The sequence below is a fragment of the Uloborus diversus genome, chromosome 1 (genome assembly GCF_026930045.1).
Source record: "Uloborus diversus isolate 005 chromosome 1, Udiv.v.3.1, whole genome shotgun sequence".
In the NCBI taxonomy this organism is placed as follows: domain Eukaryota; kingdom Metazoa; phylum Arthropoda; class Arachnida; order Araneae; family Uloboridae; genus Uloborus; species Uloborus diversus.
Window position 1 is genome coordinate 99,548,265 of NC_072731.1, and position 19,764 is coordinate 99,568,028.

The following is a 19,764-nucleotide window of genomic DNA, read 5'->3' on the forward strand; positions in this document are numbered from 1 at the left end:
TAACAACGTTGATTAAGACGAAATAGTTTGAAAATTAGAGCGCTATGTTATAATTCAATCTTTTAATGTCATACATAAATTTGCATTGTTAAAAATCAAATCATTTGTCCAGAATCATCGACCAAAATTATTTTTATTCTTCTTCTAATCCATTATTTCATTGAATCCGTGACTTTTTTCAAATTCAAGTTCCTTAATCTTATTTTCCTGAAATATAAAACCTCTAAACTATTGGAAAACAACAACTTAAAAATATTTACTTGTTCGAGCGAAACATAACTATAGATTTTTAACAACTTACTGAGAAAAACACATTTTTTGGCGATTCATTATTTATGGAAGCGACAGTTTTAAAGCTAGAATCGAAATCGTTGAGATGTTTCACTTTTGAAGCGATATTCGAAAGTCAAATTGGCTTCTTGCCAAAAGCAGCATTTCTATTTGTTGTCCTTCTCTAGAATAGAGAGAGGTAATTTCTTTCGAAATAAATAAACCAAAAGGAGGATTTTTTCTCGTGTTTGTTGTGTCTTTCGGGTGTTATTTTACTTGAATATTTTTTCTTTTGTTCGAATTCGGAATTTCAGTGCTCGAGTGCCTTACAGCCCAGAACGAAATAGCCTTGTGTTACTTCATGTGGTTTTATGTCTTAAGGAGCTATAATATGGATTATTTAACACCGCTTAAAATCCTTAAATGAACCAACTCAACTTTTAAGATTGGAAGGAGACCTTTTTTTTAAATTAGAAAACGTATTTTTATCAATATAAAAAAAACATTGCATTTATGTAAAAAAATATCTTATATGGATCGAAAACTAATTTATGCAGAAAAATCTGCGCGATGAACTTCTATAATGTATGAGTTGTTGGTTGCTACTAATCTAGGAAAAATATATCGTGAAGAAATTCGAATTTGGTACCAAAAAAACGAATTAGAACTTTTCTGTAAACCTTTTTTGAAAATTATCATACAAAGCCTGATTTCTAATACAGTTGGTTTAAAGTGAGTAGACATATTTTTTTTTGTTTTATTTCAAACAAATATTTGAATCTCATATTATATTCTGCCTTCAATGAAAAAACAAAAAAATTATTTTGAAGCGAGTACAATTTAAAAAAATGTCAAAAGAATTAACTACAAAATTATGCAAAGTTAAAATTTTATTAAGTGAATTACTTCAGCCCACACTTTTCGTAGCCAGACTAAGTCTTTAAAGTGGGTATATGGAGAACCTATGTATAAAAGTTCATCCTTACAAAGCCAGATGTTATATCAATAGCTTCTTTGGTTATCTTTTACTAATATTATTTGAAATTATTAAAGGTAATTAAAATAGTTATCTATTATAATAGTCTTTTTTTTTTTTTCAAGAAACGATACTTATCACGTAAGGAAAAATGTTTACCAAGTTTCGATATTTTTTCAATTCTTTCTGCATTAAATTATAAATTGTCTCTACCAATAATAAATATTTTTCATTGGATACACGTGATACATTTTGTATAGTTAAAATTCAGCAACTACTGGTTTTAGGTTAAACAATTTAGTTAATTTTACACAAAATTATTCGTCTGTGCAATTATTTTGGTAAATAAGAGTATTGGAATGGTTTTATAAATATTTTTTTAAGGAAGAATGTTTATATAGTTGATTTGTTTCTACAACTATCTTATAGTATATCGGAGAAAAAAAAATAATTTTTTACATGAATTAATAACTGTGATCGGCTTAAAAACCCCATGCACCATCTGTACATATTCCTTCCAAGGTCAACGCATCTTTTGTTAAAGTGCAAAATCATGACTTTTAGATATCGCTTACTCTAATACATCTAACTTAAGCGTTAAGTGAGGAAAATGGGCATTAAAGCTAGAGTGTAGAAAGCTATAAACACGCTCCGATATCCAGAAGGAAAATGCCTGAAACAAATCATCTGTCTCTCTCCGTTTCTCTTACAATGCAACTTCAGCTTTTGTCGAAGTATTGGAGATAACGATCGAAAGGGAGAAGATCGAAAACCAGATAACAGCAGCCTCCAGCGGATAATGCCGCGTTTAAGCCACCGACGGACGCATGTAAAACAAATTTCCATCACATTGGGACATGAGAGCGAACTTAAAAAAATGCGATTGGATTTATCAGTTCGGTTCCGAGAGTTGGAAAGGTTGTACGGATTTCCCAGTGCAGAGGCTTGGCTCCGATTTGAATAATCTGATTCGGTTCCACTGGGAATTGATGTTCGAAAGGTTTTGTGAAAGGTTCGGATAGGCAGAACATAAAATGACCAGAGTTTGTATTTAAAGAGAAGGTTAAAATGCATTGATTCATAAACAATGGGCAATTCCGTGTCAAATCAATCACTTTTTGACCTCACCATCTCCGATTTTAACTTAAATTGGTGTGAGGGACACATATGTCAAGTTAAGTTATCCTGCCAATTTTTAGATTTTTACTTTAAAAATTTTACGAAACACAGAGCTGTTAAAAAACTGAAAAAATCCGAAAAAACGAAAAGTTGTGACATTCAAATGACTGTAACTTTTCTCCTAATTATAGTAGAATAAAAATTCAAAAACCATTGTTAAGCCATTGTAATTGTATTTGCTGTTAATTGTTTTCTGAGTAGGAACTTTGAATACTACTCATCAAAAATTTCGTTTAATTTCAGTGGTAAATTTGACCAAGAATTTTTGAATAAGGTAAGCATATATACATTCTATATAAATGTTAAGAAAATACGCAGTCTAAAACTTCAATTTTAATGATAATTTTAGAGACCTTATCCAAAAAACCCTGCCTTTCAATATCATTTAAAAATAAAAAAAATCCACATTTATTCTTCTAAAGATATATAGCATTGTTTTTTTAAAGTCAAAAAGCAATAATAACAAATTTAAAAAATATGTATTACATTGAAATTGATTACACGACAAAACTAATATAGTTGAAATATTCAACAAAAATGGATGCACGAATGATTTTTGTTTCAACAAGAACAAAATTGCTTACTATAACGTTATTTACGCATCAATTTGGGGTTAATTAACTTTACGTTTGCTGCCTTTCTATGAATAGATCAAAAATTCAGAAGTTGAATACTTATTGCAGCCTCTTTTTGTTTTAGCTCTAAGATACAAATATAATGCTAAAAATTTAAACGTTTTGATGTTAGGATTCGTATTGGGGAATAATGTTAAATTTTTTGACCTCAGTTGATGCTCGATTTCGTGACCTTTAATCCACAGTTGATGGAAGTAAAACTGATTGATCACGTGTAATCGCATTTTGTTTTAATAATGAAGTTTAATGTCCACTAAGCCTAACGACTAATGCACATTCAACTGTAATTTCACGTGACGATCCAATGAATTCCTACATGGTTCAAACCCCCTCAAGATCCTGCATATTCAACATCTGCAAGCAATCTAACCCAAACTTGATTGAAGGATTTGATTGGAGTGAGATTATGGTTTTAGGCGTAATCCATAATCTTAACTACATTGCATGTTTGACCTATCCGGGAGGGGATGAGAGAGTACTAGTGTGATACATCTGTACGCTGGCCTTAGATTATCCATGCAACGCATCGAGCACTCGACAATAGCTCCAAATCCCCAGCGTCGTCGTAAGCACACTGCACGAGCTTTACCTGAATTGAAGCAGGATAACCACCGCAGCAATCGCTAATTCCGGAATAAAGTGCTCTGTAGACTTGGACTTGAAAGTCATTGCGTCTTACTGCATCGGGACAATAAATGGAGAAGTAATGGACTTTCCTCAATTCATTTTGATATTTATTGGTACTTTACGGAACACTAGTTTTGCTCATACAGTATCATATCAACTACAAATTATTCAAAACATACTATTCCAAAATATAGCGTCCGAACTAGCTATTCGCCACAGGGTGAAAACACTCGACAATTTCTCAATATGTTTGTAGAAGAACCAGTGTTGCAACTTCAGAGAAGATAAAAGGGAATAAATTGTTTTCTGATTATAATTTTGAGAAATCAGTAAAAATAAAAAACTAGACTATCTATAATATTTTATTAGATTTAAGTCATTCATTATTGCTACATTCATCATATTTTGCTTACCTTAAACAGTCAATTTTGCGTCATACTACAATGCCAAACGCATTTCCAACACAAAACCAAATGTTTTGCATAATTTGTTACTAAATTTGTAGTAATATAGAAAGAACTCTTAATACCTTTTGCACACACAGTTAGCACAATATAAATATAATACTTGCTTGTGGTACACGATTTTTATTGAGTGTGCTTTCCGAATGAAGCCTGTATTCTTTGCTCTTTCCACTTTTAAAATTAATTAGTGTTCAGAGTTAATGTTACTAAAACATTTTTTACACTAACAAAAGGTAACCCAAAGTGCATTTGAATTACCTTTCGCTATGTCTTTCATTTTTTTCCCTTTTATTCACACTAGAACTGCAGAGTAGGTCCATTTGACCAAAATGGTGTTTAATTTATCAGCAGGCGAAAAGTTGATATTGAAGAAAGCATTCCTTTTATAACTTTTAATAACATAAGGTGAACAAGATCTTGCCAGACTTTAAAATTCGTAAAAATTTTTTTTGATTATTAGCAGTTGTAACTAGAACCGCGGCGGAAGTCAATTTAACCCTTAAATTAATAATGCACAAATAACAATAAAAATGCATGTTCTCGGAAGTATTTGTGGAATACTTCTTGTTAACATTCGTATTCCTGGGAAGGGCTACACAATATGCTAAAGACATTTCAATTATTACTTAAAAATGATTCTGTTAATAAAACTACTCGCTTATGCATATTATAACGCCGGCTCTACACTCTCCAACGAGAGCACAAGACAAGACAAGGGGTAGAGTGTGGATGGGGAACTCGGCGCCTCTTGGTGTCTCTCGCGAATGTCTCGCGTTGCCTCCAGTAAATGTCGGTAAATTGTTCCCGAGTCAAAGGGGCGCGAGAGCGCCATCTGTCCGTCGCGCGGAATTTGCTTTGTTTTGGTTTTCAGAAAGCAAATCGCAGTTCGCCATGTCTAATAATTAGGTTTGGAACAACTCTTTGGAGTTGAAATTTTTGGAAATTTTTCAAACAGAGCCTATAATTTGGAGCGCAAAGCACACGGATCATAAAAATAAGCAAAAGGTTTGATGCATGGAATCGCATTTCTTCTGGCTGCTTCTTATGTAAAATGACTCCTTGTTTCCAAATACGACCACCTTTCCCCCATCTCGCCCCCCTTTTAGATTTTCCCCCACCCCTTCTTTAAATCAGAGCCATTTTTTTAAAACTTGGAGTGGGAAAAGAGCATTACAATAACCGTAAACATTACCCTGAATGACTAGAGATGTGCAAAGCTCAAAATTTTGTGCATATGTAGCAACAAATAAAACTTGCCCCCCCCCCAAGTTCAAAAAGGGGGGATTTTCTACAAAAATCTGTACGTGTAGGAGGAAAACGGAGATCATATTTGGATTCAGGGGGTCAATTAGCAGAAGAATCAGGCGGAATAGCCTCAGAATCATTTGAAATTTTTTTTTTGCTGCGCAGTGTGTTTTTTGGGGGGGGGGGGAGGAGTGCCCCCATGTTTTCCTTTTTGCCACATATGCACAAGATTTTGAGCTGTGGACATCTCTTACGGTTAATGTTTATTGTTAATATAATGCTCTTTTCCCCTTCCAAATTAAAAAAAAAAAATGGCTCTGAATTAGAGGAGGGGTATGGGAAGTTCTAAAAAGGGGGGCGAGATGGGGGGAAAGTGGTCGTATTTGGAAACAAGGGGTCATTTTACCTTAGAATCAGCCAGAAGAATGTCTTTTCGAAAGAAAACCTGCGATTCAATCGTATACAACGTGCCACATGCACAAGACACTTTTTTTTTTTAATTTCTTTTACATCGCGAAAATTTTTTTGGATATAGGAGTCATTCATAGAAGAGTCTTATAACTCTCATTCTGCACCGAAATTTTTTTTACAAACATCTTTTTTAAAAAAGCAGAATAAAAAGATCGTTTTTCGATATTTTTCTAATATTGGGGGGGGGGGAGTATACACCCCAAGTCCCCCTTTTTGCGATCGGTGTCCATAATCTTGAACTGTGAACTTCTCTTGCCCATCAAAACTATTATTAGCAGTTAATATAAAGCTCCTTTCACTTCCAAAAAAAAAAAAAAAAATACTTGCTCTTAAACTAAGGAAATTTTTTAAAAACTTGGGGGGGGGGGGGACTTTAATAAAATTGGGACGTATAGGAGGAAAACGGAGGTCATATTCGGATTCAGGGAGTCATTTTACATAAGAACCAGCCGACAAAATGTCAGAAGCATTTCGAAGGGTTTTTTTTTTTTTTTTTTTGCCGCACAGTGTAATTCAATGCTATGAAAATCATGAGTACAGATCTTTATATTTTATTTTTATAACTAAATTGTATAATATTGTGGCCATTTTTGGTTGTAATCTTAATTTTTAAATTCACATTTGTTGTCATAAAACAGTTTCATAAAAATAGCGGATAAACATATTTGTCAACCACCATCTCTTCTTCCTCGACTTCTTTTTTGCCTTCTTGGTGTTGTAAATGTGTAGGTAGTTGTATGTAAAAAGAATACAGGCACATCGCAAAATCTGCATCTACTTCGTGGTCCATTTTGTAAATAAACAAGCGGATTGACAGTTGAAACGCGCGCGAATGCTCGTGACATCACCGGCTTCTGCGTGCGCAAACACCTCGCCCGAGAGTGTGAACGGCTCTCTCGTTCAACGCTTCCCTCGCCATGACGTCACAGATCTCTCGGCAAAAAAAACCTCTCGTGCTTTTCAGGGAGAGTGTGGAGCAGGCATATTAGTTTGCAACCTGGAGTCAAATCTACCAGCTCTACGATTCTAGTGCAAATATACAGTAGGGTGGTACGAAAAAATCGATTTTTTATTTTGGAATTACGTTACCTCTCAAAAATTGTAGTTATATATTTTCAATTGGACAGAAATTAAAAAAAAATCTGAATTAACATCTTCCGTTCTCTCATAAGGCGTAAAGTTTGAAAAAATATGTTAAAAATTGTTTTTTTTTTTTTTTTTTCAAAAAATTTTAAACTATGTTTTTACTATAAATTATTAGTATATAGCGTAATTTTAACCTAAAAATATTACATAGCTTTTACATAAGATGTTTAGTCTCGCATTTATGTATATTTCAAATTTTAGGCGATTTTAGCCTAATTCAAGGTTTATGCGCAAACTAAAGATCTTGCGTAAAAGCTATAAATATTTTTTAGATTCAAACTATGCTATATACGGATAATTTACGATTGTTGCACTATAAAATTAGGAAAAAAATAAAATTTTTGAAAATGTCAATTTTTACATATTTTATCAAACTTCCAGCCTCGTGCGCGAGTTGAAGATGTCAACTCAGGTTTTATTTTTATTTTTTCCATATTGAGGATATCATACTATAACTTTTAAGAGGCAACGTGATTCTAAAATTAAAAAAATCATTTTTTTCAAACTACCCTAATATACAGATTATCATTTTGTTTTTAAGACGTTATTTTTATGTCTTTCATTTTTCAAAGTCTAATGTTATTCTAAATTGGGACGGCCATAATCAAAAATCATTGAAAAACACGCCAACAGTCACTTCCAACTACTGATAGAACAACGATAATCTTCATATAAACAATAGCCGATGATCGAGTAACCCGCGTGTTCAACAATATAGTTGCTTACACCTTTAGTTTGTCGTGTTAGTGAGTTATAGTTTAACCCTCTAGAAATGCCTACGTGCGGTGAGAGTTGCTTTTACGTCTGAGTATTTTGTGTTTGTTGGACTAAATACGTGATATTGAGTAACTTGAGTATTTTTTAAAAATTTGCTTGTGAACAAATTTGCTGCATTTTTAAAAGTACATAGCACTTTTTTAAAAACAATCTAGGCAAACTCATAACAATACTGATTGCCTTCAAGATTATTTATCAGGTAACCTTTTGTTAAATTCATCAGTAGAACAAGTGACAATCGCCAAGATAAAATTAATAGTTGAATCGTCATTTGAATGTCTGGGTAAATCTTTGCACAGATGTTTTTCACCTGACCCGAAACTTTTTTTCTAGCTTATATAAAGAAAATTACATTTATTACTTTTGTGTGTTTGCAGGAAAAATCTTGCCTCGACTTCATGTTATCTCACTCTTTATTACGCTCGAGACCACGAGGGAAATATTGAGAGGAGGAAACATATTCCTTCAATAGAATTCAATTACATTGAAAAAGTGATTTGGAACAAGTACTTCCTTCTTAACAGCTGAATAATAATTCCTTTCTGGTTATCTCATCATATCTTCGAAAAATGAAAAGAGAATTAAACTCACAATCACAGATTTTCCTCGAACATAGTGTAATCTCATCAATTCCTTGCATCTCTTCCCCCATCGCACTTCTAAAAATGCAAATCATAATTGAAGGATATAATCGAAAAAGTTTGCAACTCCGGGAAAAAGAATTTTCGCTTGAAGGAATAATCGTAACTCGATTACCTCAAAAAACAAAGGGACGCAACGCATTAGGGTGGAGAAGAATCAGTCTTCGAAAAGAATGGCTTGAAGTTGCTAGCGCTGCATTTCCGTCAGAGTTACAGCCTATGAATACGTAGTCTTACTGATTATTTACACGAAAGAAACTGGCACTGGTACCTGAGGCTTCGCTTGTGGGGGTAATTTAAGCAATTAGTTTCCATGCTCATCTTTATATAAAGCTTTCGGCTTGATCACTTTTCCGGTTAATGAGATTGCTTTGTTTTACACCAGCTGACTAGACGAACGGAAGGAACTTTTTCCGCTTTTCCTTATCGCGTTTCCACACCTAATGCTCAGACGATAAAAGGGTTGAAGCGGGAATTCTCGACGCACAAGTGGTTCTTTGGAGCCGAGGTTTTGTTTCCATTATCTGAAGCCTGATCAGTTTTCTGGGTACCGTAGTACCGATTTTTGCTGAACGATGCGAAATTGTTTTACTCGTGACCAGCATATTTTGACGAAAGATTAGTGGGGTAAAGTTCCCCTTCTGCTCTTGTAAGGGCAGATCCGGGGAAAGTTAGCGGGAAAAATTGGAATTCATCCATGATAAAAAGAAGTGGTTACTTTCGACGCGTGAATAGGGACATGCTACGATAAAAGAATTTTAAAGTTTTGCTATTTGATAACAATGGAATGAAAACTTTTCCGAAACACTTCGAGGAGAAAACAAAAATCTTTGAGCCACGCGATTTATATATTTAAAGGGCTTCACTTTACTTCAATAATTTTATTTTATTTTCTTGGTTTAAATGTAATAAACATTAATAAAAAATTGCATTGTTATCCATAATTAATAATTTGCTTTTATTAAATGTATTTAAAATTGATTGTAAGCCTTGTTTTAAGTTATCTTGCTATTTAAGATGAGAACACGTTCCACATGCGTTGAGTCACATCAGAAACGCTATGTGAAATAAATTAATTAAATAAACAAATTGCAACTGCAAATTAAAATAAATAAAAATTTTTATTATGTTTGAGAATTATCCTTTTTTGTACGTCGTAATCTCACAAGATAATCATTTATGATACTGAATATAATATAGGAAGATACTTTTTATTAACTTCAAAAATAGCTATCAAATATAAACGTTTTCGTGTAGTGAAAAAAAAAAAAAAAACATTTTTTTTCTCTCACAACCTGCGTGAGAGTAGCGCTGTGCGGTATAAGTTTTTCTTTTCTTTTAAGTCGAATAGGAAATTAATTTAAAAAAAGTTATACAATTAGTAGTGATTAACAATATCTTTTTTAAGAAAAAAAAAAGAAAGACAATTCATATCATAACCTAAATATGTGAATGTGGCTCTGTGCCGAATAAGGTTCTGTTTCTTTTAAAATCATGTATGAAATTAATAAGAAAAAAAATCTAATGTTTTATGTATTTTTAGTGCTTTTTATCCAACAGAGACGGAACTAAGCGTTGTGTTAATGTATTATTGTAAGTTGCGAGACTGAGTATTTATATCCAGCTCATTGTTAAGAATGTTTAACAATGGAACCCTAGGATTTCAGTTCAGGTTTAAAAAATATGTATATTGTTGTGAGGTATGTTACGTTTTTAGTGGTGCATTGGTGTTGAAACCGTCAACGATTTTCACTTTTATACAGATACATTGATATGGAGATAGATGTATGTAGAAGGATAGATAAATAAAATGTTTTCTTGACGTTAATTAAAAATTAACGTACTACAGGTTGTAAAAAAAAAAGTTCCTGACAAATTTTAAAATAATGGAAAAGCTACAACTTGTGGTTTGCATATGTGGTTTGTACAAGAATATTTCACAGGTTCTCAAATATTGTATGATATTGTACAAAAAAGGAATGCAAAAGAAGAGAAAAAGGTAAAAAATTAAGAATTTCTCCGGAATGTGCTTAGAGGTATCGCTGTGCCGTTCCTGCAAGAAAGGAAAACGTAATGTGAGGTGTTAAATAAGTGCACCAAACAGAAAGCAACACCTTTCATTAGTCGAATTGAATGTGTACATCGTTTGTTGTTCAAACCACATCTAAACCGTACTAAAATTCTTCTAAAGCTCTTGCCAGCATGGACTGAGGTAAGACGTATTTTCAGATTTTTTATGTGCATACATTGCCACAAATGAACACATACATACAGGGATTTCTTATAAGTACCCGTTAATTTATTATTATTTTTTTTACAATGTCACTAAAAAAAAAAAACTTGCACCTGTGAAGTATTGTCACAAATCGCATATTCATAAGAAAACTTGCTGATCTTCTATGATTTTTTTTTTTTTTAATGAGTCAAGGTCTTTTCGGATACCCTGTATTTACACATACAGTTTTCATTCTTTATCCAATTTTCTAATACTTTTATCTATGGCCGAGCAATCCCTGGAAACTTGACTAATTAAACTTTCCGTATTATCTGCGAATTAGTCTGTACCGAAAGAATGAAACTCCTTTATAAGCAGTCATACAAATTTAGCAAGCTTTTAAGCGTTTCATGCTCAGACTTGAGTTGCCGAAATATTCCATATTTCACACATGGCAATCATCATTACCTTTCACCAAAGCATTAAATAAACAGATTCATAAATGAAAGTATTAAAAAAAAAAAAAAAACTCAAAACAGCTTTATTAAATGATATTCTTTCAGAAAAGGTTTCAAACAGCATCCTTCAAACTGAACGAAAAAAAAATAAACGACCTAAATGAAAGAAATTAGTTCCATTGATGATAGGAGAGCCCACCTTTACATAAAAGGGAATAAATTAGCTTTGCTCCATTTTTGCCACGACTCTCCCTTACCGTTTATTAAGCGAAGTGCTGCTACATTTAGATCTCGACATTAATATTCCCTTGGTTTCGTACATGGGACAAATTTAGAAAAATGCAATTTGTTTCTCATTGTAAACGTCTGCCATTAATCATGTGAAACACCTCTCTCTTCAAGAGTCAAAAATGTTTTTCTTGTTAAAGTAATTCTTTTTTGATGGCCATCCTATTTTTATTTTCGAGAGTTTCGGCGTTCATCATGGGTGATGGGCGGGACTGTCCTTTCATGAGAACGACAAATGAAAAGAAGCACGTTATTTGAACAGCTCATCGTCGCTGCATGCATAATTTGAAATTGGGAAAAAGTTGAAAATTGGAAAGTTGGGTAATTGCTTGGTAACTGCAAATAAATATTTGCAATCAAAGATGGCCATTTTAGAAGAAACCCAAAGTAATTGCGAGCTTAGAAATAAAGCGCGCTTACTTTAAATTTAATTTTAATTTGTTAATTGACACTTATTAAATGTACACCTTTTGTTTTTATTTATTTTTTTTCACGCAGCTTTTTGCAATGATACAGTTTTATTAAGATATAAGGGTAGAATTAAAAAAAAAAAAAAAAACAGTTTTAATCAGTTAATAGTTTTTGTTTTTTTCCAGTAAGTTACCGCCCTATATCCAGGGCTAAGGTAGACATACATCGCCAGCTCAGTCATTCCAGCCAAGGACTGCGTTTCTTGCTTATTAGCACTCGTCAGCCCGGCATAGGAAGTGACTGAGCTGGAGGTGGAAAACCTCTCAAGTAAGCCAAAAGAGCCAAACAAACTGCAGTCCTCGGCTGGAATAGCGAAAACCGTCTCCAGGTTGCGTTCATATCCTGCACACACACGCATACATACACACCTGCATACACACCCACACACACACGCGCACACTCACACCTACACACACACGTACACACACTCCTACACACACACACGCATGCAAGCACGCACACACACACCTACACACACACGCATACAAACCCACACCTACACACACGGATACATATACACACAAACACACACACACACGCATACATATACACACAAACACACACACACGCATACATATACACACAAACACACACACACGCATACATATACACACAAACACACACACACACGCATACATACATACACGCACACATACACACGCATACATACACACACCTACACACACGCACGCGCACACACGCATCCATACACACACACGCGCATACACACCCACACGTATACATCCATACACATACTCACACACTCATGCGTGCACACAGACACAAACACACACGTGATCGCGAAAAACATAATTTGAATTCCAGATGTGAAAATTCAAATTAATTTTATTTTTTTTAATTTGATTATATTGGTCTTCTCAGACCGAAAGCCGATTACTTCGATTTCGTAAACGTTTTTAATCTCGATGTTACCAGTTTTTTTTTTATAATTATTATTTTGCCTTAATACTAATTGCTTCCTATCGTTCCTCACGAATTTATCGCTCCTTTGAGGAACCAACGCCCCTTGGAGGCGATCGCTTCAAGGTTTGGAATCAATGCTATAATACATCGTTGTCTAGAGGACGCAATGTCAATTTTTATTTTCTACATTACTAAAGTTATGGTTAAAATTATACAAACAGTTACTTTAAGTCTTAAGGGTATTGGACATTGGTATTAACACCGTACATGTCGTAACACGGCTGAATTCTGCACCATGCTCTTGCAAGTGTTTTTTTTTTTTTTGCATAGATATTCCGGAAAACATTTTTTCCTGAAAGAACCCAACTAAACGGTGATCAAGGTTACCTAAGAGAAACAAATATGCGTAGATCAAGGCAAGCAATGTTGCCAACTTGTTCCACATTGGAAACAACAATTTAAAAAAAAGGGGGGGAGGATTCGGACTTCTCTGTCTAGGAAGACTTTTAGCTATATAACATTACTGAACAGCACTTAACTAAAAGTCTTCAAATAAGTTTACAATGAATTTTAACTACCTTCTAAATTCCTAGCTTTAAGAAATAAATGCTTTTAATCTCATAGATAAAATTCAGGTTGTCAAAAACTTTTCCTTTTGGGAAACATTCTCAAGAATTATGTCTGCCAGTTTTGAGAAGTATCTGTTCTCTTTTTAAAGATTGCTCTTAAAAAACAATAATACATTAATAACTTCGTTTTTCAAAATACAGTTTTTGATGGAGTGGTTTTAGATGTTTTACATCAAAAGTAAAGCATTCTTCTCATTTGTACCATTGTGCTACAATTTTTTGGTATTTATTTGTGTCAAAATGCTGACAAACATGATTAAACTTAAATTTTTTACATAGATTGAAAAACCATTTGACAATTGAACAAAAATTGAAGCTAACTGAAATGATATTTACAACAAGTGCATCAAGCCCTTTAAAAAAAAGTATCTTTCTGCATCCAACAATCAACAACTCAAAAGTTAAAAGCACTTGAAATCAATACTGTGTAGTTATCTGCTTCCTTTATAATACCTCAGGCAAAAAAGAATAATAATTAAATTAATAAGCAACAAATTGATTTTTTATGAGATTTAGTTCTGTCGATTGAATTGGGAATGCTAGTAATGATAAAAAAAAATTTGAACATTTTTTTTTTTACTTTAAAGTCCTTTTAAGTTTAAAACAGCCTAAAAAACGTTTCAGAATAATTAATATTGGACTGTCAAAGGATAAAAAAAATAGGTCTATCAATAGTTAATCACAAAAAAGTTGCTCACTTTGGAAAAGAATCGTGCAAAACCTCCATTTCACTTCCCCTCCCCCCCCCCCCCACACACAAAAAAAAAAAGAAAAAACACTTTTGGTTGAAAGTAAACTAAATTTTAGGAATAATAATCTGAAAAATAGAGTAAAAAGTGTTTCGAATGGCATCAGTGAAGCACCGTTTATACGTTTCTCTTTTATACGTTGTTATCATTTATACGTTTTTTAATTTGGTTCCTGCAGAAATTAATACATATTAATGTATTCTGCTGTACGTTTTTTTTATTTGTACGCTTTATTCACACAGTCCCTTCAGAAACGTATAAACGGTGCTTCACTGTACTTTGAATTTTTTTCGACATTAAAAGATTAAAAAAATCAATCACTATTGAAAAGTTTTCATAGCATGAACTTGTTTTGATTACGTTACAGTTGAAACCATGTGTAGTGCTAGGAAATAAAGAATTAAGTTTGAATGAATTGCACTTAATATCATCATTTACTTAATACCATCATGGATCTTGAATACTTGATCTAAGTTGTTTCACATTGTCTCTTGGGCAATATTTATAATTTTGTTATTTGGAAAATCATTCCAAATCATGAAGGTGTTTTTTTCTTCCTGAGAATGTTTGATACTTATACACAAATTTCATTTGTCTAAGGGATGCACACGTACAAAAACGATAAGCAAACTGATAAATAAGTAAATGTATCTGGTGTGGTCTCTTCTTCTTGGCGTTGAGCTTCGTAAAAGACAAGTGAAAGTCGTTCTATCTTGCGTTAAGTGACAATAAGATTACTGAGTGCTTCCCTCAGCTCCATCCAGATAAAATACCATTCCCTTCTCTTACGAGCGAAAGCCCTGGCAAGGAAGAATCTAATTTTTATCTCAGTATAAATTCTCCCTCTTGTCTTTTTTTTTCTTTGCTTGATACTCTCAGCTCTTTGCTTATGAGCATTCTAGGATTTTTTCATCACTTTTATGAGATAATGTGCGTTGAAACTTTTTTTTTTTGAAATTGGTATAGATACGTTGCTAGTTTTTTTCCAGTTATAAATTATTTACAATTTTGTTTCGGCAAATATAATTTAAATGCCTCAAAAGAAACTTCCTGAAAATAATCGCAATCGTGTGTTTTAAGAATTGTTTGTGATTTTTATTTTATTTTGAAAATAAGCATTGCCTATTTCATTTTATACTTTATTATTCGAAACTTTAGTAAATTAATGCCAGAACTGGTCAAATTCGAAATAAATGTAACCTAATCACTAATAAGCTTCACTACTATCTAGAGTGACCTTAACAAAAGCTACCATTACACATTAGATTTTCAGTTCAACAATTCCATGTAATAGTACCAGGTTTCAGTTCGATTGTATTCTTACGTACTGTAAACCTTTAAACATTCAATCACTTAAATATGTGTTGTTTTTTTAACTACTCCATCAATAACGAGTAACTTTGCGAACTGTTTATAGTGTTTACCAGTTTTTTTTTGAAATATTAGCATTATTTCTTTTTTTTCTAAGTTTAATACATTTAAGAAGCAACTGAAAAATTTTAACCACTACCAGGTATCACGATTCGTTTCATAAACATTTCAGAATGGTTTTTAACTTAGTTAAAATAATTTTAAAATGTTTATAAAACGCTTAAATGTTACGCCTGCTACCTGAGTTTATCCATACAACGAAATGTATTCAAATGAAACAAGAAATATTAGATAAAAAAATCCGTTGCATTAACACTTAGTGAAAAATATTTAAAAATATATGCTTATGTCAACCCAAAACATTAGTTTCAGGATTTCAAATTTGGACAAGGATTCTGTTTAAATATAAGGTAGCCTATACAAGGGAAGTTAACAGCTCTCGAACTTTATGGAGTTAAGATGTCTTCTGCTAGTACCGTCTTTTAAATGCCACAACGTGCAGTTATCTCCACGCAATATCATGCATTGTCTAGGGCTAGTTTTGAACATAACTCTTCCTGTAGTGGACTTCTTCAGGGCGTATTATATCATTAAAATTGTTTGATCTTGTTAAACAAGTAAAGAAATAGAAATAAAAAAAATATATTTTCTCAACATGGAAATGTGTATGTACAGAAGTGTGGAGTGAAGAAAATGAATTCTCGATTTTCGGATAAGGGTACCTTTCAATTACTGTGTACGAGGTTTAGTATCAAATCTCTGAATTATTTTATTTTTACGACATTATGTTGAGTCTGCGCATTTGAATTTAAATAATGAAATGTTGGATTTTTTAAATTTTTCATTTTTTTAAGAATAAAAAATGAAAAAAAAGAAAAAAAAAAAAAGACTACGGATGGTTACTAAATGGCAGAACAAGGCCTAAAATATGTAAAGATTTTTTTAAAACCATTTTACATTATGGTTTCAGTCTGCGCATTTCGTCCAAAATTCATCAAATTTGCAAAATTTCCGATATTTTCAACGTTTTTATAATTTAATATTTCTTTTCAATGTTTACTTAAACTGTATTCAAAATTTTTTCTTAATTATTTTATTAGAACCTCACAGCATGCAACTCTTTGGAAGCTCATGTGGAACTAACCCGGACTCACCACGAGGAGGAGGTTGCACTTGGAGTCCTACCCGTGCCCTCCCTTTCTCCAAACCTATGAGAGCACACATTTACATTTCTTAGATTAGTGTTCAATAGTTTTTTTTTTCTTTTTTTGTATCGTAGATTAGTCAGATATTTCTATGAAACAGCCTTGTTTTGACTAAGGTTAATCTGTTCTTGTGGGCACAGAGCAATTTGGAAGATGCACTGACCACTTTCACAGCTCTATCAATCGCTTGAGTGAGTGATTGAAGCTCAAAAAGAGATCTTTCTGAAATCATATTTAAAATATCAGCTTCTAGTATTCTATATAAATCGTACGTTGATAAATGACGTGTAGCTCCGTAACTTTCACATCATGTCAATAATTCATATCAATGTATTCTGATGCTCCAAAATCAATTTTTGGTATCTGAAACATTCTCACTTATGCATTTTGCCATCTTCTGTTTTTGTTTGACACAGGGTGTCATCAAGTCTTCCATCAATGTATAAGGCTTGTATATTACAGGACTACACGCTTGTGTGCTTGTTGACAACTCCAAGTCAGTCCAATAAGTTGATAATATCGATCATTTCTAGAGATTTGGTAAACTTTGAGCGTAATGCGCTGACTGAAATCATAGTCTAAAATGGTTTTAAAAAAAACCTTGGCATATTTTAGGCCCTGTTCTGCTCTTTAATAACCACCCGTCATTATTTTTTTCATTTCTAATGCTTAAAAAAAATTTAAAAAATCTAAAAAAAATCAAAAATTTCAAAATTTTAAGTCGAATGCCAGACTCAAGATGACGTCGTAAAAATGAAACGTTTCACTTACTTGTTACTAAGCCTCATACACAGTAATTGAAAGGTACCCGTTTCCGAAAAAAAGAAAAAACACTCAGATTAACACACTTTGGAAAAACTTTAAACTATTTTTACATTAATTCAACATATTCATAGTAAGGTATTTGTTTTGAAAAGTGCAACGAGTTATGAACTTTGTTGTCCGTTGAACTTCAATACTTGGCCAGAGTACTTAAAAATAGCGGCAAGAAAGGAAATTGCCCTTCTTCAGAAATCATTTATGTGTGTGTGGTTGTGTGTTTGTTTGTCTTTATATAAGTATTTGAAATTCAACTTACTGTATTATGCACTAAACCCCCCTTGTAAAAAAATTGAAATGCAAAATGTTTGAAGCACAGCTGAAATGTGGACTTTTCGTTTCTCGTGCTGATTCTTAAATGATTTATTTACTCACGTATCTGCTAATTCTCTCACGACGAAGTTAAACACAATAACGGCATTTTGATAGAAATGTTTAATTTTAACCCTTTTGCCACCTCTAGGACCCATGTTCTTTACGAGCAGTTTTAAATGTATATCCAGTAACCTCTGATTATACCTGAGCTTTTCATTTTACATGTATTCAGTCTACTGGACAATATGTCTTCAGTTAATGCATACCAATGTACCAATGGGAATCATATATTACTGAATCCCTACCAATTATCGGATGTTTTTCTGCCATGAAAATAAATACTGATTATAAAATGCAGGGCTGCGGAGATGGTAGGAAAATACTTGACTCCGACTCCGATTCCTTTGGCCCAAAATCAGTCAGACCCCTCGGCCAGACAGAGTGTGGACTCGCGATTGCGGAGGGAGAATGGTCAACTCCGATTGCTCTAAATTGTCTCCGACTCCAACACCTTTACCCCAAAATCTGACAAACTTCGACAACGACTCCGCAGTCCTGCTAAAATGCTTAAACTACATGAATGGATTTTAAGAAAAAAAGTAACTTACTTAGCGTGTAAAGCCTTGTAAAAGACAAAGATGGACACTTTCCTCTGACGTATGTAACATCGCACTTATAAGTCCCTTCGTCTTGCACAGACAGTCCCTGCAATTTTAAGTGCGCTGAATGATTATCCAGCGTGAACGTTGCCCTTTCTGGGCCAGAAAAGTCCCCCATTGCTCTTGCCACTCCATCGCTGTACAAAAACTCACGTTTCCATTCATTTGACACGTTCTTGGTCCACGTGATGAAATAGACGTTGCCACACGATGGCAGATCGACTTCGCAGGGCAAAACGGCGGAGTCACCGATAAACCCATGCACCGTGTGTTCTCGGCCTGAAAGCATGAAAGTGAACCATTAGAAAATAGTTTAGCGAAATTTCATTGACATTAAAACGAACAAGAATTTTACATGTATAAGAAAGGGAATGTAAGGCAAAGTTAAGATAACTTTCCTTTTTCAAAATGAACAAATTGGAAACTTAGTTTAATTATTACCGTACACAAAGAAAGAAAAACGTATTTTTAATAAAACTTACATTAAAACATTAGTTTTCGTTTTTGGCAGTAAATTTGCAACTAAAAATTGTAAAAATGAAAAATATATATATATTTGTTTATTAAAACTTTTTTGATAAAATGAATGAGTAAATAAAAGAAGGTATGAATAAATGAATAGATAATTACACAATAAACAAATAAATAAATAAATTATAAACATAATAATATAAAAAAAATAAAAATGATAAATATATTGAATGAATTAATAAATAAGTGAATCATTAAATATGTACCTCAGAGCCTGAAGGACGTAAGTCACACTATGATAATTTCACAGAAAATAGGAAACACTTTTTTATGGCGCATGCAAAGGATGTTACAAGAGCTCTTTAAACCCTGTTAAATAATTAAAAAATATTTTTTCTTAAGAATTATGTTCACATGGCTCGATGTGGAAAAGACTACTACAAACAACGCATTAATAATCGGAAAATCGCAATTTATGGCCTTACGCCCTTCTGGCTCTGATGCACCAAAATAAAGAATTAATAGCTTAATAAATAAATACGAAAGTAATTTAGTAACTGACTAAACAAGTTAACGAAATGAACTTTTTCACTTTCTCTTATCCAGTTTGCCCCGTACGCACTTGATTAATTGTAAAAACATTTAAAATAAAAGTACGCTTAACTTAAAAGAAACTACACCGAATATTAATAGGTCCAATTTAGTATTTAAAATTTTAACAACAGCACCTTATACATGAAATACACCGTCAGCTCAGTC

At 33.0% G+C, this 19,764-nt stretch overlaps 1 protein-coding gene across 1 annotated transcript in view; it reads right to left on the reverse strand.

Moving 5' to 3' along the window:
* LOC129234102 (hemicentin-1-like) overlaps positions 1-18,823 on the reverse strand; it is a 198,814-nt gene extending 179,991 nt beyond the window's left edge. Inside the window, exon 1 of the mRNA XM_054867997.1 lies at positions 18,484-18,823. Within this exon, the coding sequence (XP_054723972.1) occupies positions 18,484-18,823 (340 nt within the window). The remainder of the gene's footprint in view (positions 1-18,483) is intronic.
* Positions 18,824-19,764: the final 941 nt, after the last annotated feature.